We start from the raw sequence: 27,976 nt of genomic DNA on the forward strand, positions 1-27,976 counted from the left end.
CTTTTACTCTGCTACATCTTTGACACCATTTACTTAGCATATTTAGATTATTAATGCAAAATATAAATCAACTAAATAAACCCCCCATGATGTATATTGACTACGATCGGTAAGGTTTTTAATGTCTCTGACACCCCCTTCTTGTCAGAGCAGGTTAAACAATCTCCCTAACACTGCTTGCAGGCTGCTCTCTGCCTTGTCTCGAAGAGAGCAGCAGCAGCAGCTCTGTGTTTGTCTTTTGGTTGGTGACAACACAGGAACATGTGGTCATGCAGCGGCCAATGCCGAGCCCAGAGCAGGCGATCAGCACTGTCAGACTAGCGGCAGCAGCAACAGCAGCAGCAGCAGTGCTGGCACCGGAGAGGAACTCAGCCGTCCCCCTGCAGAAAGAAGCCCCCTCTAAAGGAGACAGAGAGAGAGAGAGAGAGAGAGAGAGAGAGAGAGAGAGAGAGAGAGAGAGAGAGAGAGAGAGAGAGAGAGAGAGAGAGAGAGAGAGAGAGAGAGAGAGAGAGAGAGAGAGAGAGGGATTTGTTAATAGAGCAGAGGAGGATGAGGAAGCAGTGGGAAGGGGATGTTGCAGGGGAGGCTGCACAGAGGCAAAAACAAACAGGACAGGCTGTGTGATGCAGGTCTCAAGATGTAGGAGCCGCATCAGAAGAGCTCTCAGTCAGAGTGTGTGTGAACGCACCATAACAACAGAGGACTTGTGTTTCAAGGATAGTGAAGGTGGAGAGGCGCAACCTGAGAAGTCCTCCCCTCCACCTCCACAGAGGATGACAAATTAGTCCTTATTCAGCAAGGAGCGAGAGCATCACCCTGAGGTTAGTGAAGTGCAAAGTCATGCTGTTAACACCTGATGTGAACATGTTGTTCTCACTTATCCCACATCTTCTTTGCCACTTGTTTTTGTCCAATATGGAAATGAGTAGTGTGTGCAGCGCTGCATGTCGCTGGTGATTCCCTTAATGCTGTGACACTTGTTATGATAAATAATGGCTGTATTCAATCAGCGCTTCCCTGTCCCAGCTGACATGTCAGGGGGGAAAAGTGCGGTGATGAAGTGGGGCTTGTTGTCTTTTGATGTGATGTCGTTATCCAGGATCAGATGTTGTCCACAGCTCAGCAGATGCTGCAGGATAGCCGCTCCAAGATCGAGCTGATCCGACTGCAGATTATCAAAGTCACCCAGGCTGGCAGCAGCAGTGGCGGCGGAGGAGTTGACAGTGATGGTGGTGGAAACCCCACTCATGGAGGTCAGAGTCTTGGACTATGAGGGTTACAGAATGATGCACTAGATGTCAAAAAAAGCAATTTTTCATTTACACAATTTGATGTTAGTCATGTCTTCTTTATGTAAAATTATGGATAATAATAGCTTCTTCTAGTATGTTAACTAGCACAAAAGACGCATGAAATCATATTTGCGGTCATCAAATGATGTCTTTCATCAGGAGCAACATCAACACATCTGTGACACAATTTATAGAATTTTGTTTACAATTAGAATTTCTAAATGTAGGGCAGTAAGCTGTCTCAGTACACCAGTACTGAAAACTTAATAGATACCAACATATTGGGAGAATACAACTGTATTGACATTATTTGGCTTGAAAACCTGGAGAGCTCAACTCTATTGTTGAACAAATATGTTGGGGGTTCAGGCTGGAAATGGTCAACTAGAAGCCTCAGCATCCGATAAAGAAGTCATTGGTATTGATAACCAATTCTATAACTCGCAGCAGATACTATATGTCATGGTTAGAATTTTTTAGTTAGAAGTGGCAGGAAAAAAACGTGTTTGTTTCTCTTAAAAAAACTTCAATTTGATGTCAGAGGTCAATGTCCTTTGGTTTCGCTGGATCACAACTTAAAAAGAGTTTTGTTTTCATTTATAAGAATGAATAAAAAGGGCGTTTAAATACTTTAGACCTGTTAGACATCTAAATATGATTTCTCCCTCTGTTCTATTATGATGTATCTCAGGCACTTTTGCAAGCTTCGCCAATCTCTCTCTTGTTTCTTTCCTGCTGGTGTTAATTCAGATATATGCTTTGAAAATAATTCAATTAAAGGCAGTAATGTATGTCAGAGCTTCCCTTTCATTGAAGAGGTTTAAGCTGACATGCTGTAACAAGCTACACAAATGTAGTATTTTAGTTTGAGGTATTTTTTTGTGTCCCCAAAAACAGACAATGTTTCAAACCATTTCCACTGAGAAAGGTTCAGAGACACTGTTAGAAGCTTCAGTCCAGAAATATCAGCGCTGGTATAACTCATATTAGCTGAACTGTGCTTCCTGCCAACCGTCATCTTTGTGGGTGTTATTTGCATAATCTGGAAAGTGAAACCACTCTAGCAGCATTAATAGAGGCAGAGAGTAAATGTGACATTTACTTCTGAACTGTAGATGTGTGCCATTCGAAAAACTCTGAAACTGACACTTACAAAACAATGGCTCGAAAGTAATACGAGACGTGGAGCTTGTTTCCTCGGCTCATATTTCCTTTACCTGACCCCTGACCTTATTTCCTCTCATTGATTCTTAATGTTGTGATCTGCAGGGAATTGAAGTCCTCTTTACTACAGGAAGTTTAAGTCACTGTGCATCCCAGTGTCAGCTAAATGTGATAAAGTGAATTGTTAATTCATTAGGGAACTTTACACTCTGTGTCGCAGCTTTTGGAGATAAAATAAGATAAAACTTTATTTATCCCGAGAGAAATTGTTGTGCAGCAGTTGCAGTACAAAGGGGAAAAGAGTTCAACATATACACAATAAAGATTATCAATAAGGTGCAAAAAACTAAAATGATCACAATGCCAGAGAGGTAGACAGGGTAAGAGTTATACATATAAACAGGTTAACAGTAAGGTGCAAATTCTAAATACACATGACAAAAGTAAACAGTTAGCGGTGAGGATCGTGAAAATATCATACACATGAGTTCACTATTTTCATCATGTATATGCTGCAAAAGTAAAACATTTCTAATCAAAATAGACTTTAAATAACTACTGTTTTCAGCAGCACAGCTATAATTCCTCACACCCTATAAGAATATCCAGTTTTCCCAATGTCCCATTCAAATATACTATATAAAAAACATTTTACCATGTTTACAGTTCAGAAAATGTTAATTGGTGCAGATTCCTCCCAGTAAACTATTAGTTTGTAGAGAATCATCCAGAAAAATGGATCAAATGTTAAAAACTAAACATTCAAAAGTCAATATCACCAAAGAAAAGACTTCAGTCCAAAATACAAAATGTTATCCAGTACTTTCTCCTTATATTAACTTTGTATGTATTGCATGCAGATGAAGGGCATTTTATCCCATTTTTGTACTTTTTATATTGTCTGTTAGAGCTTTCATACATTTCAGATAAGTGACAGCTGAATGCCACAAGCATACAAATGTAATGTAAAGACCTTTTCCTTGAGCACAGTGACATTTTAGAGAAAAGGGGATCACTTTAACGTTATAAATATTGATTGCAGGAATGAAAAGAGGCTCTATGAGGATGTATTGCTCGTCTGAAATGAATTCCTTCATACTGAAAGATACTCTCTCTCTCTCTCTCTCTCTCTCTCTCTCTCTCTCTCTCTGTCTTCCTCTTTCTCTCAGGGATCTCTCCGTTCTCCGTCAGTGCTGTGGATGCTCGTTTGGCGGAGTTGCAGCACTACATGCAGAGAGAGACAGATGCGTTGGTGCTGGCCAAAGATGTAGTGAAGCAGCTGGAGGGAATCTCATCGCTGGACCAGAATGCACTGGCTGAGGTACGACTTGCAATAGAGCAGTAGTGTACTCAGGTATGTAGAATCATGATTAATTAAAGTTACCAAGTTTGGAACATTGTATAAACCTCATTTCACATTTCATGTACACATTTTCGTTTTACATCTTAACTGCATTGTAGAATAACGTCTAGCTACGGAGAAAGATGTCTACCGAGAACATTTGGGTTCCCTGATTGGAGCTGATATTCAGTATTTCAATCCTGGTTTATTTTATTTTCAAAAACATTATTTCGATCATCAGACTGATGGTCAGCAGCTCTTTAAGATTGGGGACACACATGAAGAACACATTTGTAAAGAATGTTTGAGGACCATATTGCTGTCTTTGCAAGTTTTAGCCCTTTACAAATCCTACTTAACAAGGTATTACTGCTGAACATGTTCAAAACTTGCAAAGACAGCATATGTTTGGTCAAACGACACTTTGAATAAAAGCACAAAATAAAAGCAAAAATCAATCCTAGTTATGTTTTAAAACAAAATAGCAGACAGCACTATGTTTAAAAAGACCAAACATAACAACACAATGTTCATCTTCCCGTCAGGCTCAGTCCCGGGTGCAGGAGTCCTCCCAGAAGCTAGACCTTCTGCGGCTGTCTCTGGAGAAATGCATGAAGCAAAAGAACCAGGAGCCTCTACAGGAGCCTGCAGGGGGGGGCGACCCTTCAGAGGGACCACCTTCTCCACAAGACTCCAGACCTGGATGTCCCCTGTCTACCTCCCCGTCCATCTTCTCTATCAGACCTGCCTCTTTAACTGGTACGTACCATACATATTGCAAAAAGTGGCACAAAACAAATGATCTTTACATATCACTACTTGCACTACGTCCACCTCACTAGGTTTTACTTTACATACCACTACACAGCATCATTAATGTATACATGTACACTAAATTCTCCTACTTATTTTAAGGTATTGTAAATAAGTATAAAAGTATAAGCATGGTAAGGATACTCTTGCTCATATGTCCTTTTTGCTCTAAGCTGCTATAACGGTAATATTTCCCACTGGAATAAATAAAGTAATCATTAAAAAAAATCTAATTTGAATTGTTTTGCATGTATAGAAACATATTTTTCTGCATGATTACTTTTATTACAGATAAAAAGTGTGTATGAGTAGGAGGGCCAGCACACATGAAACTTTAGTTGTACTTGGTTTGAATGAGGTCAAACATTTTCTCTCAGATTCAGCCTGATTTGTAGGTTATATGTGTTTTTAAATAATCACATTTTTAATTTTTTTGGATTTCTTTCAACTCAATATTCAGCCGTTCTCAGTAGTACCATGGACGCCCAGTGTTTGAACATGGTTTAACATACGCTGACCTCTGGCAGAGGATAATCAGGACATGTAATCTGTTGGTTTTGGACGGTTCAGTTGTAAGCCAGTCTGTCCCCGCACAAGGCCAAAAAAAGGCACAAAAAGCCTTTTGATGACGTAACAAGGAGACAAATCCTGGAGTTGCTCTGTTGGCAGCAAATAATGAGAACAAATCTCCGAGCGGTAAAAACACTCGGGGAGATTTTCGTCTCCACAGCTGTTAGCACTACAGTGAAATGAAGAAAATTAGGATGTACAAGCTCCAGAGAGCCGCCCTGATTAGAGGCTTCAGTCCGAGAGATTTATTCATGCTGACAAATGAAAGGTTTTATTTTGAACCGCTGAGTTCAATTTGGTCAACTGCCTTAACTTATTCATTACCAGGCACTAGAAACACGCATGGTTAGTATTTAGTAAGAACAGTGCTTAAAATCACTTAAAACTTCTGTGTAGTTACTTTTACAACACTCGTTTAAGTTAGTAGATGCTGTTGTTGTAAATTGAGAGTCAAATATTCGTTTTTTTTATAGTCAGAATTACATTTAGTTTATTATCTTTTCAGGCAAACTTGAAATCAGACTTCTTGGATGTGAAGATTTACTGAAACCTCGGACAAACCCAGAGCAGGAAGACCACCTGAGTCCCACTGAGGACAGTTCAAGTGCTCTCAGGACGGAGGGACACCCTGGTAAGTGAACATGTGTCTTTTTTAAAACATTTAGTTCATTTTTTACATTTTACTCTAGCTTTTAGTTTAGCTTGTTTCTCAGCTGTGCTTCCTGTTGAAGATATAGTAGGATGAAATGTTGATCACGAGAGTACAATTGAATTCTTTCAGCTACATAAAGTAACAATTTAAATAATAATACAGTAACACTAATACAAATAACAACTACTACTACTATGTTTATTAATAAATAATAAATAACAAACAAATAATTCATCAATATTTACTTGGGTTTAATTTAAGTGTGTCTGAAAAAATGGAATATTGAATTATAATATTAATTCAAATGGAATAATAATTAATACAATTAAAGGAATATATATTATATATATTAGGGCCAAATTACAGTTTCTTGGAAATTATTAGGAAATGTTGTGGAAACCCATAGCTTAAAATAAAATGTATCAAAAAAAATGTTGTTAACATGATAAAATACTAAAGTGCAAACAGTTGTGGGATCATGATGTATAAACATATGTGAAACATGAGCAAATTAAAGTACAAGCAAGGTTGATGGTGTGAAAATTTCTGACAATTAAAAATGGTCTTTTGATGAATTTAAAGTGGTCTAAACCTGAAACATGCTTGTTGTAAAATATGAAATACTTGTAAAGGTTAATATAATCAGTGAGCTTATTGCCTTTTATTACATTACATTCTCTGCCAAGGAGGTTGGAAGTCATTTATAAAAAGCCATTTTCTGAATGGCTTGACATTTACTCTCTAAGACAAATGATAAATAAGTATAAACTCATTATACGTTTGCAGCTTTGGAAGTAGATGTCAGGTGGACACAAACACGACTTTTGATGGGATGATAAAGTTGTTCTGTGTTTGCTGGATGTGGAAGTAGGTGGACGTTTTGACAATATAGTGTCAGAGTTGTGAGTGTGTTACCTTGTTTTCTCTGCCCCAAAGTGGCCAACAAAACAATCAACGCATCTTTAAGTTAGTTCAAATGACCTGCGCACACTGCCACGCCACTATGCATCTTTGAACATACTCAGATCTTTTATTGCATCCATGCACTTACGATGTTTGATGTTTTTGTATTGATGTTTTTAGGTTTTGTCTGACATTTTGTTAGTTTTATACTCTAGTCCAGAAAAAAACAATTAGTTTTAACTGTATTTTTCACAGTTGAAATAGTTATACTTCTTTATCGTTATTGTGATGTGCAAAAAAACACAAAAAGGTGTTCATATGATGTGACTTAATAAGTTAGATTGTTTATGAATACTTAAGGCGTTCAGTTTACAGTTGTAATGATCAGACTACAGCCTCAATCTGATTAGAGACACTTTTTGTAAATACATAACGTGAACAGGTAGAGACGCTGGCAAGTGTTAGGATGCAGAATGTGGTGAACTTTTGGTTTCAGTGACGTGGTATTTCTTGCCGTCCCTCAGTGGAGATCAGCGCGGTGCTCAGGCTGGACACCAGAGTGGTCGGGCAGACGTGCTGGGCAGCCGTCAGCAGGCGGAACTGGGATCAGTCGTTCTGCATCCAGCTGGAGAGGGTGAGTCCCAGCATGTTCACACCAGCAGCATCCACACGAGTCTTGTCCTGCTATTTTCGATCTTTCTGAGCTTATGACACTTAAATGAAAGGTGACACCCTGTGAGGATGTTGCAACATGATCCAGGGTTTTGAAGGTGCTGGAATGTATTTACTATATAACTGTATTTAAGTACTGTACTTAAATAGTCTAATCAGGAAAATGTTCTTAAAGTATTCAAATTGAAATATACAATGCTAAAAACTCAAAGTTATTTTAAAAAGATTAAATATTTTAACAATTAATTAAAAGGAAAATCAGCAAATCCTCACATTTGTGAAGCTGGAAGTTATCCATTAGTTTTCAACTAAAACTTGATTAATCGTTTCAGCTCTGCTTATATATATATATATATATATATATATATATATATATATATATATATATATATATATATAATATATAATATATATATATATATATATAATATATATATATATATTATATATATATTATATATATATATATATATAATATATATATATTATATATATATTATATATATATATATATATATATATATATATATATATTATATATATATATATATATATATATATATAATATATATATGCTTATATATCTGCTTATATACTCTTGTTTGGGTAATTTTACATTTATAACACAAAAATGTATTTTAGAAGCTCTTTGTATGTTATGTGTGCAAAAATCTAAATTAGTCAAATAACTAAAGCTGTCAAATAATTGTTACATTTTTTACTTAATTAAAGTAAAAAATGAGCTACAATATTCCCTCTGCGATGTAGTGGAGTAAAGGTAGAAAGTGGCATGAAAATGAAATACTCAAGTAAAGTGTACGTTCCTCAAATGTGTACGTAAGTACAGTAGTAAGTTCCATCACTGTTGGGGTAGTTAATATGACAAGATGAATCTATGCCCGTTAAAAGTGAGCCCACTTTACCTGAAAACTTGTTTGGTATGTAGAAAGCAAGAAGAAGTCAAACTATATCTCCACCACAGATTTCCCTTAATTTAAACCCCCTTTACTTCCCTCATCCTGTTTCAACCTGAAATAAGTTGAACTACCAAAACAAGATGGCATTGAGATAATGAAGATCAAAGACAACATGTTGTCCTTGTATGATGAATGTTTCGGACTTTGTCTCTGTGACATTGGTGCAGATAGAAACAGCATCAGCAGCTTACAGGCTGTAGTAACGCTGGAAGTGCTGACACATTGTATAATACAGCGACCACAGGACCTTACACACCGTACAAGGGCAGCAGGCAGGACATATGTTACATAGGAAATACACACATATACTCCAGTTACACTTAATTATATATTGTTATAATAGTGTAATGTACGTTTGGTGGAAAAGATTGACCTGATGTCCACTACAAGGGACATTTATACAAAACATTTAAACACTTTGAGAAACTAATCTTTGTGATATGTTTCTTACATCCCAATCACTTAAAATATACTGTATATAAAAATAAATAAATAAAACCATTGTATATGTAAGGCTTTACCGAATAGTTCAAAGCTTCGTTCATAACGTTGACCTTCAAATTATTGCATGTCTATTGATATTTTCAAAGCCGGTATTTGTACACAGTTGCAGATAAGCACTGACAAGTTCAATCCATTAAAGAAAGTTGATTTGATAAAAAAAAGACTTATTTAACCTGATGAATCACTTTATTCAAATTGAGGATTTTGATAGCTGAAGGCTCTGGCTCCTATTGTACTCTAGGACCCACAAGTAATCCTGCATTCTGGGAGAGCAATGCTCTATTTCAGGGGTGCCCAAAAGGTCGGTCAATCGCGAGTGTAGTGCGGTTAGATCGCGCACCTGTTAAAAAAAATATACATATATATTCCCCCAACGGAACCCCTCGCCCCCTGAAATTCAAGTTTTTTCTTTTTCTCTTGCCTTGCGCTTTGACATTCCCTATTCTGCTGTTTCGCTCCTGCACACACCTACAGTCAGAGACAGAGCGGAGGAAAGGAGAGGAGTGAACTACGCACCAGCATCCCCCCCCCTGTCGTACAACCCTCAGACAGCACGCACCCCCCCCTCCATCGCAGCATTTTTTAATACAGGTAGATCACTTGGACCTGGTCATTTTAAAAGTAGCTCACAAGCCAAAAAAGTGAGGGCACTCCTGCTCTAGTTAGTTTATAAGATACTATGAGATCTTTAAGATAAGCTGGAGCCTGACCATTAATTGCTTTTTAGGTCAGGAGAAGAATTTTAAATTATATTCTATAACTGCCAGTGCAGAGCAGCTAACACAGGAGTAATATGATCTTGTTTACTAGTTCTTGCCAATACACGTGCTGCAGCATCTTGGATCAACTCAATCTTTGAGGGACTTTTTGGGACAACCTGATAACAATGAGTTGCAGTAATCCAGCCTTGAAGTAACAAATGCATGGACTAGTTTTTCTGCATCATTTTGAGACAGGATGCGTCTTATTTTTGCAATGTTACGTAAATGAAAGAAGGCAGTATTTGAAATGTAAAAGTTAAAAGACAGCTACTGATCAAAGATAACGGCGAGATTCTTTACGGTGGTGCTGGAGGCCAAATTAATGCCATCCAGAGTTACTATGTCATTAGAAAATGCGTTTCGGACCAAGTATAATAATTTCAGTTTTGTTTGTGTTCAAGAAGTTGCTGGACATCCAAGTTTTTATGTCCTTAAGGTACTGCTTGAAGTTTAGCTAATTGATTGGTTTCTTCTGGTTTAATTGATAGATATAATTGGGTATCATCCACATAACAATGAAAGTTTATAGGGTGGTTCCTTATAATATTGCCCAAAGGAAGCATATATAAGGTGAATAGAATCGGTCCAAGTACAGAACCTTGTGGAACTCGGTTGTAGGGAGGATTCATCGTTAACACGTACAAACTGAGATCGCTCAGATAAATAGGACTTAAACCAGCTTAGTGTGGTTCCTTTTGTGCCAATGAAATGTTTCAGTCTCTGTAGTCATTGTCAACAGTGTCGAAAGCAGCACTGAGGTCCAACAAGACAAGAACAGAGAGACAAGTCCTTTGTCTGATGCCATTAGAAGGTCAGATAAAAACAACATTCACATAACACATAGCACAAAGGTGAACAAGACTTTGGGCTTTTACATTTTTTATTTTAGGCCTTGGTGAGCAGGGAAAATAAATAATAAACATTGTAGCCGACACAGATAAAACAAACTATTTACATTTATTTTAGACAAGTCCCCCATGTAATGGTGTAACATTAGTTGTGCCATTCTTTAAAGCAGTTTCTGTCTGTGATTACACAAAGGGCCACATCGCACTCTATGCACTTCCAGGGAGTAGACTGCCTCATCTGCTTGGTCTGCCTACAGTTCACACAGGTCCTGCGGCCATACGAGGCTCTCTTGCTTGCATCAGTCTGTGCAGAGATTGCCACGGGTAAGTGTCCACTGTGTGCCTGTGCAGGAGGGACCGCAACTGTGACCCCGCACAACTGGGCTGTCAGCTCCTGCAGGAAGGCCCTCTGGGTCATGGGCTGCCCCTGCTTCTCTCTGCAGAGCTCCTTGTGAAGGAGGAAGCTGTTTGTGGCTGCAATGTCTAGAAAGTGGAAGAACAACGTCCGGTACCAGCGAATGGTCTTGTGATTCACAGAGTAGTGCTGGATCAGCTGGTCCGACAGATCAACACCTCCCATGTGCTTGTTGTATTCAACAATAGGTGTTGGGCATGGAATGGATTTGGTGGTCCAGTTGCCATTCAGAGTTTTGACTCTCCTCTGCACAGTACTTCCGGAGAATGCCTCATGGATTGTAGAGCAGACGGAGACTTCATGCGTGTCCTTCCACTTCACAAAAACCAGCAGGTCGTCACGGATCCACCTGATGGAGCCTCTGGGCGCCTTTTCCTTCAGAGCATTTGAGTCCGTGTTGGGGCATCCTCTTCTGTTTTCTCTGTATGGACCACATGCTCCTATTTTCAGACTAAACAGATCCTTGAAGAGCTTTGGACTTGTGTAAAAATTATCCACATATAAATGAAAGCCACTGCCAAGGTATGATGTCTTTATCAGGGACATGACAGAGTCATATGCAAGGCCAATGCCTGGAGCAAACTGTGTCTTTCCGGTGTACACTGAAAAGTCCCAGGTGTAGCCGGTGCTGCTGTCTGCCAAAACAAAGAGTTTGAAACCCGACTTGGTCGGCTTCGCTGTCCGCATGTGTTGTAGCGTTCCATTACGGGCCTTTGTCGCCAACATCCTCTCGTCGATCGAAAGGTTCTGCCTGGGGTGGTAAAATGATTTGCAAGCATCTTTGATGGTGTCCAGAAGGGGCTTCAGTCGGAACAGACGGTCATGATCTGGTGTCCCCTTCTTTCTGTCATTTTCAACATCTTTGTCAGGATCACTCATGTGAATGTTCCAAGATATCTTCCGGTACCTGTCCCGTGGCATGACATTAGCTGGAAACGGCACACTGAAAATGGTCTTCTTTTTCCAGTAATCCTGGATGTTGTCCAGTTTCACAAGTGCAAAATAGAAAGTCAGTCCCACATACTTAAAAAACTCTTTGGTGTGGATGGCAGTCCAGAAATATTTTTTGCCTCTTGCAGTGTTTTTAGCAGCTTGTTTATTTGTGTGTTGACAAAGGGTTTTAATTGCGTCGTTGCTGAAAAACAGCTTGAAAAGATCCAGTGGTGTGTATGTGGAGTTTGAGTTCAGCTGATGTCCAGGGGGCCTTGCTGGGCTGAACCTTTTTGGCGCTGGACATACATCAGGATCTGCCTCAGTTTTCCAGGATGTGGCCGAGTGTGCTTGCCTGGCCTGAAGTGGAGATCTGGATCTGGTCCGGCTTCTCGGTACATCTTGTGTACGACTGGATCCCTGTGCCCTGCTGTGTGGTGGAGAAGGAGATCTTACTCTGGGCTGCTCTCCTTCTGAAGAAGCAGGGGGGATGTCGTCAGCGTCCTGTTGCTCATCATCACTGTAAAAACAAAAACAATCATTAGAACGATTAAAAGTTTGAAATGTCAGATCATATATATCAGAAGTTTTTTTTGTGTTTCACGTCTCACACAGGATATCAGGAAAATGGCGGAGATGACATTATGAAGGTGACTAGGTATGGGCCTAAATAGAATTGTATTTTTGATTGCAAAAAAACAGATAAATTGTATTAAACACTACCATTGGGATAATCGTGAATATCTTCACATAAGTGACTTGAAAAAGCTCTCTCGCTATCATGGTAAAGAAGTGAAAAATAGAGGCAGATTTGAACAAATAGTTTAAAATGAATTTGATTAAATTAGTAATTGTTTCGGAATGTCATCTGATAACTTGATAAAAATCATAAAACGCTGTCTACCAAAATGACCAACACATGTACAATTATATACATCTTATTTCAAATATAGGCTGCACTCCGCAGAATTCTTCGGGTGCAATCACGTGACAAAACTGTGTAACGCAGCGGTCCCCAACCTTTTTTATGCCACGGACCGGTTTCATGCAAGACAATATGTTCGCGGACCGGGGGGGGACAAAATAAAATGATACGGCCGGCATAAAAACAAATATAAAGTGCATAAAAAACTCACCATTACGCTGAATTAGTGGGAGCCCTGAGCTTGTGTCTCTGCAATGAGCCGGTCCAATATAGGGGTATCAATTCTTCACCAACTCTTCGTGTGCAAACACATGACAAAACTGTGTGACATATGCGTGCGACGCCATGTTGGTTGGAATACAAATCAACAATGGCGTCTAAAGCGAACAACTACAACAAAACAACTCCGACTTCTTCAAAGTATTGTGACTCTCTGGAGTCCTCTGCAAAGGCAAAATTCAGAGAAAAAGTCCAAATTTGCGGCCGTGACCCGTACACGCTAAAGCCGTCTGATTATATTGAGGATTTAGATTCATTAGCGCCGATTGAATATCCGGATATTGTGAACTACCTTGTGCTACAAACGTCGTGGGCAACCAACGCACAAATGAAGGCATACAAGATCTTAGATGCTTATAATTTCTTTGTTTCTGGCTGGGTTGGTAGTCTTCTTACCAAACCAGTGAAAGATGACAGCGTGCTCGTCCATGCCCGTGTAAATCACTCTCAAAGATCTCGAGATACACCGCTCAAGCCGTGGTGTGTGAGTGAGAAGCTTTAGCGTGTACGGGTCACGGCCTTTCACTGGTTTGGTAAGAAGACTACCAACCCAGCCAGAAACAAAGACATTATAAGCATCTAAGCTCTTGTATGCCTTCATTTGTACATTGGTTGCCCACAACGTTTGTAGCACAAGGTAGTTCACAATATCCGGATATTCAATCGGCGGTAATGAATCTAAATCCTCAATATAATCAGACGGCTTTAGCGTGTACGGGTCACGGCCGCACATTTGGACTTTTTCTCTGAATCTTTCCTTTGCAGAGGACTCCGGAGAGTCAAAACACTTTGAAGAAGTCAGCGTTGTTGTTGTTGTTCGCTTTAGACGCCATTATTGATTTGTTTTCCAACCAACATGGCGAGGTGTTTATCACTACAGGTGGACTCCTCATGTTGTCTTTTAAATGTCTCCTCATTGGGTCTTTTCCCTTTTCAAAAAAGCTTTTTAAAGACGTTTGTTTTCCACTCATTGTTGCTTGTGGGTTTATTTTTTTTTAAGTAAAGTATCACGTGGCAGACGAGCGTCTTGACATGTGTCAAGAGACACAGACGCACAGACAGATGTCCAGTGATTTTTCAAAATAAAATATTATTTTATTCTTATTATTTATTCTTATTATACCAAATGAACCACGGACCGGTGGTTGGGGACCACTGGTGTAACGTATGCGTGCGACGCCATGTTGGATGATATACAAATAAAAAATGGCGGCAACTTCTTCAGTTAATGTTGCTTTACAGGCCCTCATGTCTCTGGTCTTGGTTGTAGTATGAAAACAACATACTGAAATTAAAGTTAGGTGACTTACAACAAATCCTCCGCTGGATCGATTCCCTCCTGATAAGCCATGTCTTCATCTGTGTGGAAACTCTCTGTTCCTGATTCCTCATCGTCGTCACTCTCCACAGTAACTGCTTCTGTTTTCTCGCTTGCTTCCATTTTGGAAAAGTACAAAAAATATATATATACAAAATATCTTCAAAAAGCCAGAGTTGGTCCCATGCAGTACCGTTGCTCTTCAAAGTGTCCTCTTCATGGATGTGTTCGGTCCACTCCAGATAAAAATGCCGGGCGCTTTTTTGTTTGTTTCGCCTTTCTGTACTACTGTGCTGTGATTGGCTAATACTCGTTAGGTAGACTCATCTGACCCGCGGTGTTGATGTCACGTCCTTGCCGTTTCCGAGTTTGAAGCAAAATAAAATGTTTAAAAAACGGAATAACGACTATAGATCCGTGGGTTGCTCATTACACCCTGGGCGCGCGCCTTGCATTATTATCCAAGGTCGCAAAGGATAATCTAACACATCATTTATTACACTCACGATATTCTACTCTTTATATCGGTTGCTGCCGCTGCGCACACAGCACCGCAGCACCCACGAGCAGCACATATTGTCTTCTTCTTTGGCTTCGGCAGACTAAACGCTGCAGTGTCGTATTGCTGCCCTCTACTGGTTGTTAACGTCGTACTTATTGCAATGGACAAGGAGGATGGTTTCAGCAGGGCAGATGAGAGAAAAATCCAAGGGCATCTGCTGGAAGGATGGAGGAGTGCATCAGGGGAAGAGAGAGGTGGCTGATGGGATGGGCGGGAAGGCAGAATATGACCATCATAATATAAAGTAGCTGCAACTTTGTAACCATATAATCAGAATATAACACTATGAGGAGGCCATTCTGCATAATCTGCACTCCTATCTGCTACCATTTGATGTGCAAGTAGGCCTAGATTTTCATGATGTTACTTTCACTAAAGTATCATTTTGAATGCTTACTTGAAAGGGAATATTTTTACAATGTGGTATTATGGCCATTTTTAATGTTGTATACTTTATTATTGTTGTAGTTTTGTAGTTTTAGTCCAATTTAAAATTCAATCCTCTTTCTCCAGCCCCAGAAACTCTTCTCTATCTTCTCCACCCCCCTCGATCCCCCAGTCCCCCACCTCCTTCTTCCTTTCTGCCATTCCACTTTGTCAACTACTTTGTAAAAAAATAGATGACATACGCTCTTCATTTTCCAAAGCGTCAGCTAAATGTAATGTAAAGTAGTTCTTTCTGTGACCAGCAGATGTCTCCCTACTACCTGCAGATATTAATTGATCAAAGAATCTCAATCATTCATTAAAATGCAATCATACTGTTATTTAGATGTCCTTGTAGTTTATTGTGGGAGTTATCTTGTATTTTTCTTAATTTGTTGAGACAGCCTTTTTGATTCCAGGATATTTGTTTTGGTTTTTTTAATTGTTAAATGTAATGCGCTTCATTGGGTTTTCATTATCTTCTAACATCTTAGGACCATGTTGAAAATCAGTGTTTTCACTTTAACATGCTATCCTTTGGATGTTTTCATTTCTGTGTCTGATAACATAATCAATCAATCAACTAGTTATACAGAAAACGTGCAGGAAGGTAAAAACTAAATTAGTTCAGTTTTAAGGTACAAGAGCTTAGAAGTGTTTTGTTTGTTTTGTTTGAAGAATTGTGACATAAGTCAGTGCCAGCATGGGGTTTCACTCAATTCAAACTAAATTCAAACTTTAAAACCAGAGAAAGAAATCAGATGATGATCAGATCTTTATTATTCCCTCTGATTGAAGTTTTTGTTTGTTTTTCATGCTCCATTTTAAATTTAGGAACCAACAGAATCCTGAAAACTAAACAAAAGTCAAACTGAACCCCAGCTGAAATCCTCACAGCAATTAAATCTAAATCAGTTATAGTTTGTGTTCATTGATCGATGTGTTTGTTCTGTCTGCTGTCCAACTGCTGATAGTCTCGAGAGCTGGAGGTTGCTGTCTTCTGGCGGGACCGGAGGTCCATGTGTGCAGTCAAGTTCCTGCGACTGGAGGAGACTATGGACAACCCGAACGACAACCAGGAGTTAAGTCTGGAGCCACAGGGACTCCTCTGCGCAAAGGTACACACAATGACCTCCCGGGAGGAATGTAACTAAGTACTTTTACTCACCTACTGTACTTAAGGTACTTCTTTACTTAAGTATTTTCATTCTATGCTACTTTATACATTTGTTCCACTACATCTCAGAGCTAAATATTGTACTTTTTACTCCACTACATTTGTCTGACAGCTTTAGTTACTTTACAGATTACAGTTATTCATCCACTTCCTGTCCAGTGAAAACATGTATCTCCAGAAGTGTTGATGTTGAGTGTTTGTGATAAACTGAAGGATGAAGTGTTTCTTTATGTGTTGAGAAAATTGAGCCATAAACACAAGAGAAAGTCCAAAAATGTTAATTCTTCTGTTGTGGATTTTACAGCTTCACTTCATCGACACTGTTGTCGAGCGGCAGCCGAAACTGAGACGTCAGCGATGCATCTTCACTAAAGAGAGAGGTACAGATGAACAACCGAAAGGATCAACAGATTTCCTTTGTTTTGGTTTCTGGCAGTGTAACGTGGTGAAGTTCTTGTCTTCCTCAGGGAAGAACTTCCTCAGAGCGGCCCAGATGAACATGAATTTTGCCACGTGGGGTCATCTGATGATGAACATCCTCCCCCGCTACAGCTCCTTCACCACATTCAGCTCGTCCCTCTCCACGCCCCCCGACCTGGTGGCCGACAACACCCCACGTCCAACTGACAGGGAGCCTCAATCCCCCACTCCACTGCCAAGGTACAACAGCAACAACTTGACTTGACATAGTACTTGGTAGAGTGTGAATCTCCGCCAAAACTATGGATCAAGATCTTTTCTGTCTTTGTACATCTGCAGCGAAGCTCCAGAAATCCGACTCAGACTCGCTGAGGATCAACCGTCTCCCACCAGCCTCGAGCTGGGAGACGACACACCCACCATCATCACCACAGCACACAATACTTCATCTGTGCCTGCATCGCAAGAAAGACTGGTACATGACTGTTGATTGACCTGCCATAGATCTTAGGTTTTGGAGTGTTTTCTCCTTACATTTTTACTTTTATTAGAAATTCAAACAGTCAATACTTTAAAGTGACTGAACATGGGAAACAGGAACAAAATCCTAAAGTCTTTGACTTCCAACATTATGAATACAGCCTGGTTTCACTCCCAGGGTGCCTGTAGCGTCTGTATGGGACAAGCTTTCAAGTAGGGGAGGACTAAGGAATTTGTATAATTCTTTCAGATTAAGAAAGTCTTTCAAAACTCCATTGAAAAAATTCAATGGAGAGTCAAGCAATACTCTGTTTGACGAGGACAATACTAAATGTAGTGGATCATTTAGAAAAGAAGAGCAACAGGTGAAGACATATTGATATGAGGATGTGATTTGTGGATGTGACTGAATGGTAAAATGTTCCAAACTTTGTCTCCATTTGCAGTCATCCATAAACAACACAGAAGGAAGCGAAGATCAGCCTGTATCTGCTCTAAAGTACACACACACATTACATTACATTACAGTTCAGTTCATTTAGTTGACGTACAAAAAGTGCAAACAATCATGGAGATACAAGTACAATAGCTTAAAATAGGTACAATCGTATAAGTGAACACTGTCTTCAAATAGCCAGTTTGAAGTGCAACATAAGTGCAACATACAGAAACAATAGAATACAAATTCAACTATTAGCTATAAATAAGCCAAACCAACATGTGTCACATACAAAGTACAGTTATTTAGTTTTCTTCATTCGCCGAGGTGCAGTCGAAACAGGTGAGTTTTCAGTCTGCGACGGAAGGTGTGAAGACTAGTCTGCTGTCCTCACATCAATGGGGAGGTCGTTCCACCATCTTTCAGCTCCCCGTAGGATGGCTCTGTTAGCACGCACAGAGTCATCCAACCAGGGAGCTGGAGGGGTCTGGCGAACCTGCTGCAGAGTGAGAGGACAGAGGGAGAGCAAGATGGAGAGAGTAGGATATGAAAAAGTGATCAGAGATGTGAAGTGGGATTACAGAGAGTTTTGAGGTCGAGCAGTTTCTGGTGAATATGAAGTTGAGGTGATTGCCAGCTTTGTGAGTAGGAGGGGAGGGAGACAGCAAAAGAAGATAGGAGAGATAATAAGTCTGTTGATTTCTCTGACTGGATGTTGTAGTCACCGAGAAGTACGAGCGGAGGGCCATTTTCAGGGATGTTGGACACGAGAACGTCCAATTCCTCCAAAACCTCCCCCAAAGGACCTGGAGGACGGTAGAGAACAACAATGTTTAATGTAACCGGCTTTGTTACAGTGACAGCATGAAATTCGAAAGACGAGTGAGTGAAGTCTGGCAGTGGGTAAAGAGAAAAACTCCATTTGGGAGAGATCAGCAGACGAGTGCCACCTCCTCGTCCAGTGGTTCTGGGCGAGTGGGAGAAGGAGTAGGCTGTGGAGAGAGCAGCAGGGGTGGAAGTGTTATCAGGTGTGATCCAAGTCTCAGTGAGGGCAAGGAAGTCGAGGGATTGATGGGAGGCGTAGCCAGAGATGAACTCTGTCTTGCGAGTGGCCGACTGGCAGTTCCACAGGCCATCTGTGACGAGGTGTTGGGTCTGACACACGGACACACGGACACACACACAAACACACACACACACACACACACACACACACACACACACACACACACACACACACACAAATACTATGTTATATACTGTAAAAGTTAAGAACAAAGCATCGCCTTCATTTTCTCTATTTTTCTCTCTTTTTTCACAAGGATGCAGATGGAGGATTTCAAATATTTTTCCGTTCTGGGCAGAGGACACTTTGGGAAGGTAAAAGTTTAAATGTTTTTTACTTACTCTTAAAATATCTCCTCGTGTTGGTCTTCAGTCGGTTGGTTGTGAATGTCTTCTGTTTAGGTTTTGCTGGCAGAGTTTAAGAAGACAGGAAAACTGTACGCCATCAAAGCCTTGAAGAAAAGAGACATTGTGACTCGAGATGAAGTGGACAGGTGTGTGAATGCTTTAAAGTTTATCCAAGTCACAAAAAACTAGATCTGTAAACAGATATCTAAATTACAGAACATTCTTTCTTCGTTAGAAAGTAGCGGCAGTAAAAGATGAACAGACTGAGGTCTGTGGATTATCCAGACTTCCAATATACCGAAACATTGGCACATACAGTAATAAAATAATTGCGTCACATGGAGTAAGTAAAACATAAGTCCATTTGTAATTTGGGATAATGGATTCTTTAAACTTTAATCGTAACCAACTTTGGCAGTTTTCTCTACAAAGTCAGAGCGCTTTAAACTAAATAGAGTAAATGATCCACTTTGAGAAAAGGATTTGTTTTATTGACTCTGTTAATACATTTGACTTAATTAAACTCTATTTAACAGAATAAAGAACCTTTATTGGATTCTTCATTAACAAATTAGCAAAGCGATTACAGACCACTTAAACTTAATTAAAATGATTTTTAAGCTAAAAGAAGACAGATGTAAAATAAAGAGCTACAGTTAGCTGATTGTATTTCTTTTAGTTTAGTTTGGGGAACTATCTTTTTATCTTCTTTGTAACTTTAAGTTCTGAATAAAAGTTCCTCAATATGAGCTAAAGATTCAAAACTCTCAGGCAAGGTCTAAAGATGAGCGTTTGTTACTCAGGTTATTTTTTAAATATATGAAGTTCAGAGTAACTCGTGTTGAATGTGAGTTGTTATTCTGCAGCCTTATGAGCGAGAAGAGGATCTTTGAGATGATCAACGCATCCAGACATCCGTTCCTGGTGAACCTCCACGGCTGCTTCCAGACCAGCGACCACGTCTGCTTCGTCATGGAGTATTTACCAGGTGGCGATCTCATGATCCACATCCACAACGACGTCTTCACCGAGGCCCAGACCAGGTTCTTATTTGTCCTCCTATATATTGGTTTAATGCAGGTATAGAATGTAATTAAGTATGTTTACTCAAGTACTGTAATTAAGTACAATTTTGAAGTACTTGTCCTTGAGTATTTCCATTTTTTTATACTTCTGCTCCATTGCACTTTGCAAGCAAATGTGTGTGTATATATATATGAGGGCAGAAGGTATAACTTCTAGCTCTTTTAATGTATCCAAGGGTGTACCACAGGGATCGGTTGTAGGATCATTGTTATTTATCATTTATATAAATAATCTTAATCACAATGTTTTAAATGCAAATTTCCATTTTTATGCTGATGACACAGTTTGTCAGCTCCAGACTGCTTTTAACATTGTACAATGTAATTTGTGTGATTTGAAAATTGTTTTAAATGCTGGAAAGACGAAGCTCATGATGATCTCGAAAGCAAAAACCAAACACTTGAACCTCCCTCCTATCACCACTTCACAGGGTTCTGAGATTGAATCTGTGTCTCAGTTCAAGTATCTTGGCATTATCATTGACGATTCTCTTTCTTTTAAACCTCACATTTTAGAACTTTTGAAAAAATTAAGAATAAAATTAGGTTTTTCTTTTGAGGCCAGAAAGAGATTAGTCTCTGCAACGTTTCTGTCTGTGCTGGACTATGGAGATGTTGTTTATATGAATGCATCATCTCAGTGCCTCAGCTCTCTGGATACCGTCTACCACGGGGCACTGAGATTCATAACAAACCTCAAAACCCTGACGCACCACTGCACCTTATATGCTCGTGTTGGATGGTCTTCCCTGACCTCCCGTAGACTGAAACACTGGCACATCCTTATTTATAAAACTATTCTGGGTGCTCTTCCACAATACCTAAGGATCTACATTAGTAGGAAATGTAATGGACCATATCGGCTTCTCTCCGAGGACTTGTTTCTTTTAACTGTTCCAAAAGTCCGTACAGAACTTGGGAAAAGGGCTTTTAGTTACGCTGCTCCGGCTGCCTGGAACCAGCGGCAGAATGAGCTGAAACTCAGAGAGCTGGTCTCTCTGAACAGACTTAAAGCAACTCTTAAAGACATTGAAGCAGACCGCAGTGTCTGTAAATGTTTTAATTAATGTTGTGATTGTTTTTTTTGTCTGTAACTGTGCTGCTGCCGTCTATCTTGGCCAGGACTCTCTTGAAAAAGAGATTTTTAATCTCAATGAGACCTATCCTGGTAAAATAAAGGTTATAAATAAATATACATACAGTATATATGTATATATATATATATATATATATATATATATATATATATATATATATATGCAGTATTGTTACTTTTACTTAAGTAACGAATCTGAATACTACTTCCACCACTGGTGTGATGTAAGAGGGTTCATCCATGATCAAGAGAGAGCCAGTGTGAATGTAGTAACACAATTAATCTTTTTGTTAGAACTTTATTTATAAAACCTTCTGGGGGGGTCTGCTGTTGGTTGCAGCAAGTGTGGTCATATTCAATATTATAATTCATAATCTTAAATCTATTGTTGTTGTTTACAGGTTTTATTCAGCATGTGTCCTGCTGGGTTTAGAGTTTCTGCATCTCAATAAAATCATTTATCGGTAAGTCGTACCGGCCAAAGTAATTTCACGTCACTGTACCGTAGCTTCAGGTGTAATCACATGTGCTTTACACAGAGATCTGAAGCTGGACAACTTGTTAATGGATGCGGATGGATTTGTAAAAATCACAGACTTTGGACTTTGTAAAGAAGGTGAGTTGATTTTAGTGAATGCATCACTAATTGTAATCCAGCAATATAATATGATTCTGAAATGGGCCATTCTGCATAAGGAGTACTTTTACTTTTGGTATTTTGAGCTTTCATGACACACTGTTGAATTGCTGCTTTTACTTAAGTAAAGATTTGAGTACTTCTTCCACCTTGGCTTATTTCTTCACTACAATTTAAAAGATTTACAGAAAGCCTTTATGTATTGAGTTTTTATGTGCTCATGGAAGTTTATGATTGTAGAAATATTTGAAAATAGGTGAAAATAGATGCAATCTTTGTGTTGTTTTTATATGGTCAAATCCTATTCATAGATATTTCAATTACTCACACTAAAGAGTCTTAATTTAAACTTAACTTCTTCTTAAGACCATCTGTGGTGATTCTTTTGTCAATATTTCGACAGGGATGGGTCACGGAGATCGGACCTCGACTTTCTGTGGGACTCCCGAATTTTTGGCTCCCGAGGTTCTGACAGACGACAACTACACCCGAGCGGTGGACTGGTGGGGGATGGGCGTCCTCATCTTTGAGATGCTCGTGGGAGAGGTAGATAACATGTGTTTTTGTTTTTTCTTCCATTAGTGTTTAATGACTTTCTGTCCATATTCAAACCTTTGAATTACAAGGTGGTAACTTTACATGTCAACATGCCATAGTAAATACCTATTTATCTATTTTACAAGTTAAAGAGGACATATCATGAAAAACAAATTTTTCAGTGCTTGTGCACGTACATTTGGGTATTTGAGTGCCTACCAACCTGAAATAAGACATCAGTTATAATACCACCTGAAATGAGCACAATATGTTTCCTTTAAATCGCTAACTCTGCCCTGTTGCTAGTCTCCGTTCCCTGGCGAGGATGAGGAGGAGGTGTTCGACAGCATCGTCAATGATGATGTGCAGTATCCAGGCTCTCTTCCTCCTGATGCCGTCTGCATCATCCAGAAGGTAAAAGCCTCTTATCTGTTGATCACTCGACACCAATTTTATTACAATTACTTGAGCTATTTAGGCTGAATTTCCCATTAATTCATAATTTGGTATATTTGAAAACCTAAGAATCTTGGTTAGGATATCATTACATAACATTAAACATTAAAACATAAAAAAAAGTATATATATGTATATATTATTTTTAATTATAATCACACAAGGTCAAACGGATAAACTTACAGACACACAAAAATGAAGATAATGACAATACCACCAGCTGAAAACAACTTCAACAAAATCATGATCATGATTAATATGAATTATTTATGGTAAAGCTTTCTGGACAGATCCTGTGTAAAAAAGCTGTAAGGATCAGAAAAACTTTATTTTTATTGTCAAATTATAATGTCATCCACCAGATACATTGTAGAACGTAATGGGACTGTGATAACTGGTATTACTTATTCATTTGTAGGTATAATCAAGGTTTTGCAAGCTTTTTAGGTGCTAAGATATGATTCTAATCGTTACAATAGAGGGAGAAATTACAGTCAACCAGGGTAGTGGAGTTTCCTATACCTTTAAATACTCAGTTGGAGGAAATGATTGTAAACTGAGAATGAACAATGATAAACTTTGGCAAACTCTCTGGTGAAGTAATATCAGTGTGAAGTACTGTCAGGCAGTTCTCTGCAAAAACAACATGAGAAAACCTCCATCATCCTCCTGCAGCTGCTGAAGAGGAATCCTCTGAAAAGACTCGGAGCCGGAGAGAGAGACGCAAACGAGGTCAAAGGGGAGAAATTCTTCGAGGTAAATCATTATTTTTAGCTTTACGTACTCTCTAAATAAATCATGTTGTGTACTAGTTCAAATCCACACCCACCACTTGTGATTCAGCCTAATGAGGTATTGATTTGTAATGATCAGGCATTTACTGAACCTGCTGAGACGCAAAAAAAGCTGTCAACACTTTCCACAAAAGGATTGATTGCTGAAGTCTTTGTGACTGGATACTGTTCTGTTAATCATTAATGTACGGACATAATGTACAGTATGGGTATATTACAGTGGTGGTAGTCAGATCCTTTTCTTACAGCTTTTTTAATAGTTTGTTTAGCATAAGAACACATTAACACTTCATTCTTCAGTTTATCAGGAACATTCAACATAAACACATCTGGAGATACATGGTTTTCACTGTCAGATAAATGTAGTGGAGTAAAGAGTACAACATTTACCTCTGAGGTGTAGAGTAGAAGCATACAGCTGCATAAAATGGAAATACTTAAGTAAGGTACAAGTACCTTAAATTTAAGCACAGTGCTTGAGTAAAAGCACTGTAGGTATATGTTTCCAACACTGGTTTATTACATGTTTTGTTCAAAATTACAATAAGTTGTGGACAGCAGTTAATATAGATTTGTCTTTCCATCCAGACCATCGACTGGGAAGCCCTACTGGCGAAGACAGCAAAGCCGCCATTCCTGCCGTCGATCAAAGAGTCGATGGACGTCGGAAACTTTGACAGCGAGTTCACTCGACTCCAGCCAATCCTGTCGCCTCCCTCCAAACCCTTCATCCTCTCCGCCGAGCAGCAGGAAGCCTTCGCAGACTTCGACTTCTGCGCCTTGCACGGATGAAAGACGAGCTGAAAGGATCAGGGTGGGAAAAGGATTACATTTAGTCTGTGGCTAGGAAGCTCAGTCACCTTAGAGAAGTTACTGATTATCATCTAAATATACATTATAGCACCAAAAGTAAAAGTACTCTTGATGCAAAATGGCTAATTTTATCTTATTGGATTTTAGTTTTCATCACTTATCGATACAACAATTATTCAATCGAAAGAAAAATAATCGTCAACTAGTTTGATAATCGATTAAGGTAGTTTTTCATGCAGAATGCTGTTTTCAGCCTCTCAAATATGGAGATTTCCTTCTTTTCTCTATTTTAAATTATATTAAAGTGAATAATTTTGTGTTTTGGACTGATAAAACAAGACATCACCTTAGACTTTGAGCAACTGGAATGGACATTGTTCACTATTTTCTGACATTTTATAGACCAAACGATTTATCAATTAATCTAGAAAATAATTGCTAAATTATTCAATAATGACTAGTTGCAGCACTAATCACTTTAATGTTGCAAGTTGGTAAAGATGGAGCCAATTTGAACTACTTTATATTATGCTGGGAAGCCTAACTTATAATTATACATCATAATTTATTAGTTGATTTATATTTTGTATTAATAATCTGAATCTGCAAAGTTATTTAGGGTGATATATACATGTAGTGGAGTAAAAAGTACAAGGTAGCATAACATGTAAATACTGAAGTTAAGTAGGGCTACCTCGAAAGGACCTTAAATAAAGTTACCCACCCTGGTCTGGATAGCACCAAGTGAATGAACACCTTGGATATAAACTGCAGCTCAAACATTTCCGAACAGGAACTTTACATACGATGCCATGGCTGATTGTGTTGACTGTTCTCACCGCCATCCAATCGACAGCCAATCGTTGATCAAATAAAACAGGCAGCATCTTTTGTTTTTTTGTTTTTAACAGAGCAAAAGAAAGTGATTATAACCCTTTATATTCTCTGAGGAGAGTCGATCTTTGTTCTGACTGTTCCAGCAGTAATAATAATAACTCACCTGCTCCTGCTATAAAGAGTTTATTTATGAGATCTGGTCAGGTGAAATGTTGTACAAAACAGATACAGGATGCTTGAAGAGTTTATAATATCACCACCACATATTTATTCCTTTTTATAGTTTAGTTGCAATACTCCAACGTTGGATAATTTGCTCTGTATCTGGAAAGATACAGGGGGTTTATAAAATAGTACAAACAAAACATTAAATTACAGTAGCCGTGCAGTATATTTAGATTTTTGTTAAGAGAGGTGTTGAGTCAATTTGTTGTTCTTTTTGATATTGAAATGTGTTAAGACATATCACTTCTTTCAATCAGTACTTCTGAGCCCAACGGACATGTGACCATTGTTCATCGCAAGTTCAGTGTTCCTCAGTTTGACGTCTTCCTTATTTAAGCCACTTTTCCTCTTGCTACACTACATAATTGTGCATCTGATGCACCAGTAGTTTAGGCAGTGACTGCCTGGACTCTATAACGGTCTGTAAGCTGCCTTATGTTGCCTCATAAATGTATAAAATGATGATTGTCATACCTCTCTGAAAGATAACACATAATGTATACTGACTTGTATTCACTTGTGTAGCAATGTTGGCTGCCTCAGTTGCTGGTGCATCAGTTATGTTATGTGGTAAGAAGAAATGTCTCACAAATCACGACAACATAATATTACATAGGAAAACTACAACTCTGACTGAAAGACACTTGATGGACAATGTTCTTAATAACACTACAATAGATTCAAATCGATAGCGTGAAAACACCTCTGATAATGTTAACAAAAAATGTATATTTATTTGCTTCACCAAATTAAAATGTAGCCTACTGCATCGATATTGTCTTGAACTGTAATTTCATGTTTATTATTTGGAAGAGTCTTCAATAGAGTGCAGATACATCAGTATTGCCACATATTAAGCTGAAAGGCCAGTGAACTTCTTAAAACGACAAATTCATGAGGTGTTTAAAATGGTATGTTATCAGATTATTTTAAATCATAAAACTTTGATATCAGTCTCAAAGATCCAGGATCGGTCAGTTTATAATAGTCACTAGCCCACTCCAAAACAATTTGAGCTTAGTTAACCAACTGTAAGAGCTAGCTGAATTAGCTAGGTAGCTACCCTGCTAAGCCGCTTCCTTTCGCAAGGTCACTATTGCTAACTGTTACACACATTTGTTTTTACAAGTTGACTGCCAGCCTGCCTGAAACCAGTAGCTGTTAGTAATAGTCACGTCAAACAAAATTGACTTGACTAATGCTAACTGCTCCTACTGAAACCATAGCTGTTAGCAATAGTCATGTTAGATACCATTGACTTGACTAATGCTAACTGCTAGTAGTTTCATGCTTAGTAGTTCATTATTCCAGCTATGATAAATGTAACTAATATAAAATGTTGTTCTTTAAGACTATGTTGCACAAACCTTTGAGAAAACATCACATAAAGACATAAAAACCTTTCTCATCAAGAAGACAGCGATTGAAAGCTAATCAGACATTCCCGGTTAGCTAATCAGCTAAACTCAAACTCAGTCTTATGTTCAACCATGTTGTTGGTCATAGGCTAAGCATTATCCTACACAAAGTCACTATACAGTTATATTTAAAAAGGTTGAAACATTATTGCCATTTTTATTCATTAAATAAATGAAATGTAATTCCTGCCACTAATAACCAGCCGTAGCCTCTTCAAGCATCCTGTGTGTTGGAGACAGATTCCGCTTGCTTTGTGGCCTTTTGCTTATTATACAATATTTATCCTTCAGAGGTACAGTACGTGCTGCCGTTTCTATGCATCACTGTGACAGGCTTCGCCCACTGCCTTGACCAAACAAATGAAACAAGCTAACCCAATTTCTGGTTACAAGCTCTTTTTTAAAACACGGAAATGTTTCACGTATTTGTCAAGTCATTCCCTCTTAAAGCAAAGAAGCATTAACTTATCAGTCTTCACCTGACCAACTGTTTTTCTGTTCTACAACAGTAGAAGTGCATGGCACTGTGGTGAACTTGTGCACTAGAAATCCTGTAAATGCTAGCGAGATATACATATATATATACATATATATATATATATATATATATATATATATATATATATATATATAAAAGAGAAGCCATAGAGAATCTAATATAGCCATAATAGTAAGAAAAATATCTGTATTTTGAATTTAGCAAATCATATTCTGTGATACTGAAGCTCTAATGATGTCAGTGCAATACAAGAAGAGGAAGAAGAGGAGCGGATGAAGGTTTTAGATGCATGTTCTG

At 38.7% G+C, this 27,976-nt stretch overlaps 2 protein-coding genes across 2 annotated transcripts; one reads left to right on the top strand and one right to left on the bottom strand.

Moving 5' to 3' along the window:
* Positions 1–333: 333 nt before the first annotated feature.
* Positions 334–26,531, top strand: LOC115013389 (serine/threonine-protein kinase N2-like). The gene is made up of 20 exons (XM_029439659.1): positions 334–821; positions 1,100–1,253; positions 3,626–3,777; positions 4,344–4,557; positions 5,687–5,812; positions 7,261–7,370; positions 16,328–16,471; positions 16,835–16,910; positions 16,998–17,190; positions 17,290–17,425; positions 17,877–17,929; positions 19,192–19,249; positions 19,337–19,428; positions 20,149–20,325; positions 21,865–21,927; positions 22,003–22,079; positions 22,504–22,646; positions 22,944–23,051; positions 23,769–23,849; positions 24,476–26,531. The coding sequence occupies exons 2-20, from the start codon at positions 1,106–1,108 to the stop codon at positions 24,677–24,679; spliced, it is 2,355 nt and encodes a 784-aa protein (XP_029295519.1). The 5' UTR covers positions 334–821; positions 1,100–1,105; the 3' UTR covers positions 24,680–26,531.
* LOC115013388 (piggyBac transposable element-derived protein 4-like) lies at positions 10,517–14,977 on the bottom strand. Its single transcript, XM_029439658.1, has 2 exons — positions 14,358–14,977; positions 10,517–12,363 (listed from the first exon to the last, which is right to left on the bottom strand). The coding sequence occupies exons 1-2, from the start codon at positions 14,486–14,488 to the stop codon at positions 10,644–10,646; spliced, it is 1,851 nt and encodes a 616-aa protein (XP_029295518.1). The 5' UTR covers positions 14,489–14,977; the 3' UTR covers positions 10,517–10,643.
* Positions 26,532–27,976: the final 1,445 nt, after the last annotated feature.

Source organism: Cottoperca gobio, chromosome 9 (genome assembly GCF_900634415.1).
Source record: "Cottoperca gobio chromosome 9, fCotGob3.1, whole genome shotgun sequence".
Taxonomy (NCBI): Eukaryota; Metazoa; Chordata; class Actinopteri; order Perciformes; family Bovichtidae; genus Cottoperca; species Cottoperca gobio.

Bases quoted from the DNA above. Each gene is read 5' to 3' on its own strand.
- LOC115013389 (XM_029439659.1), top strand. From the start codon at position 1,106: ATGTTGTCCACAGCTCAGCAGATGCTGCAGGATAGCCGCTCCAAGATC. The intron at 19,429-20,148 runs GTGTGTGAATGC...GTTATTCTGCAG, and splicing joins ACTCGAGATGAAGTGGACAG to CCTTATGAGCGAGAAGAGGA. The intron at 20,326-21,864 runs GTTCTTATTTGT...TGTTGTTTACAG, and splicing joins TTCACCGAGGCCCAGACCAG to GTTTTATTCAGCATGTGTCC.
- LOC115013388 (XM_029439658.1), bottom strand. From the start codon at position 14,488: ATGGAAGCAAGCGAGAAAACAGAAGCAGTTACTGTGGAGAGTGACGAC. The intron at 12,364-14,357 runs GTAAGTCACCTA...TTGTTTTTACAG, and splicing joins GATCCAGCGGAGGATTTGTT to TGATGATGAGCAACAGGACG.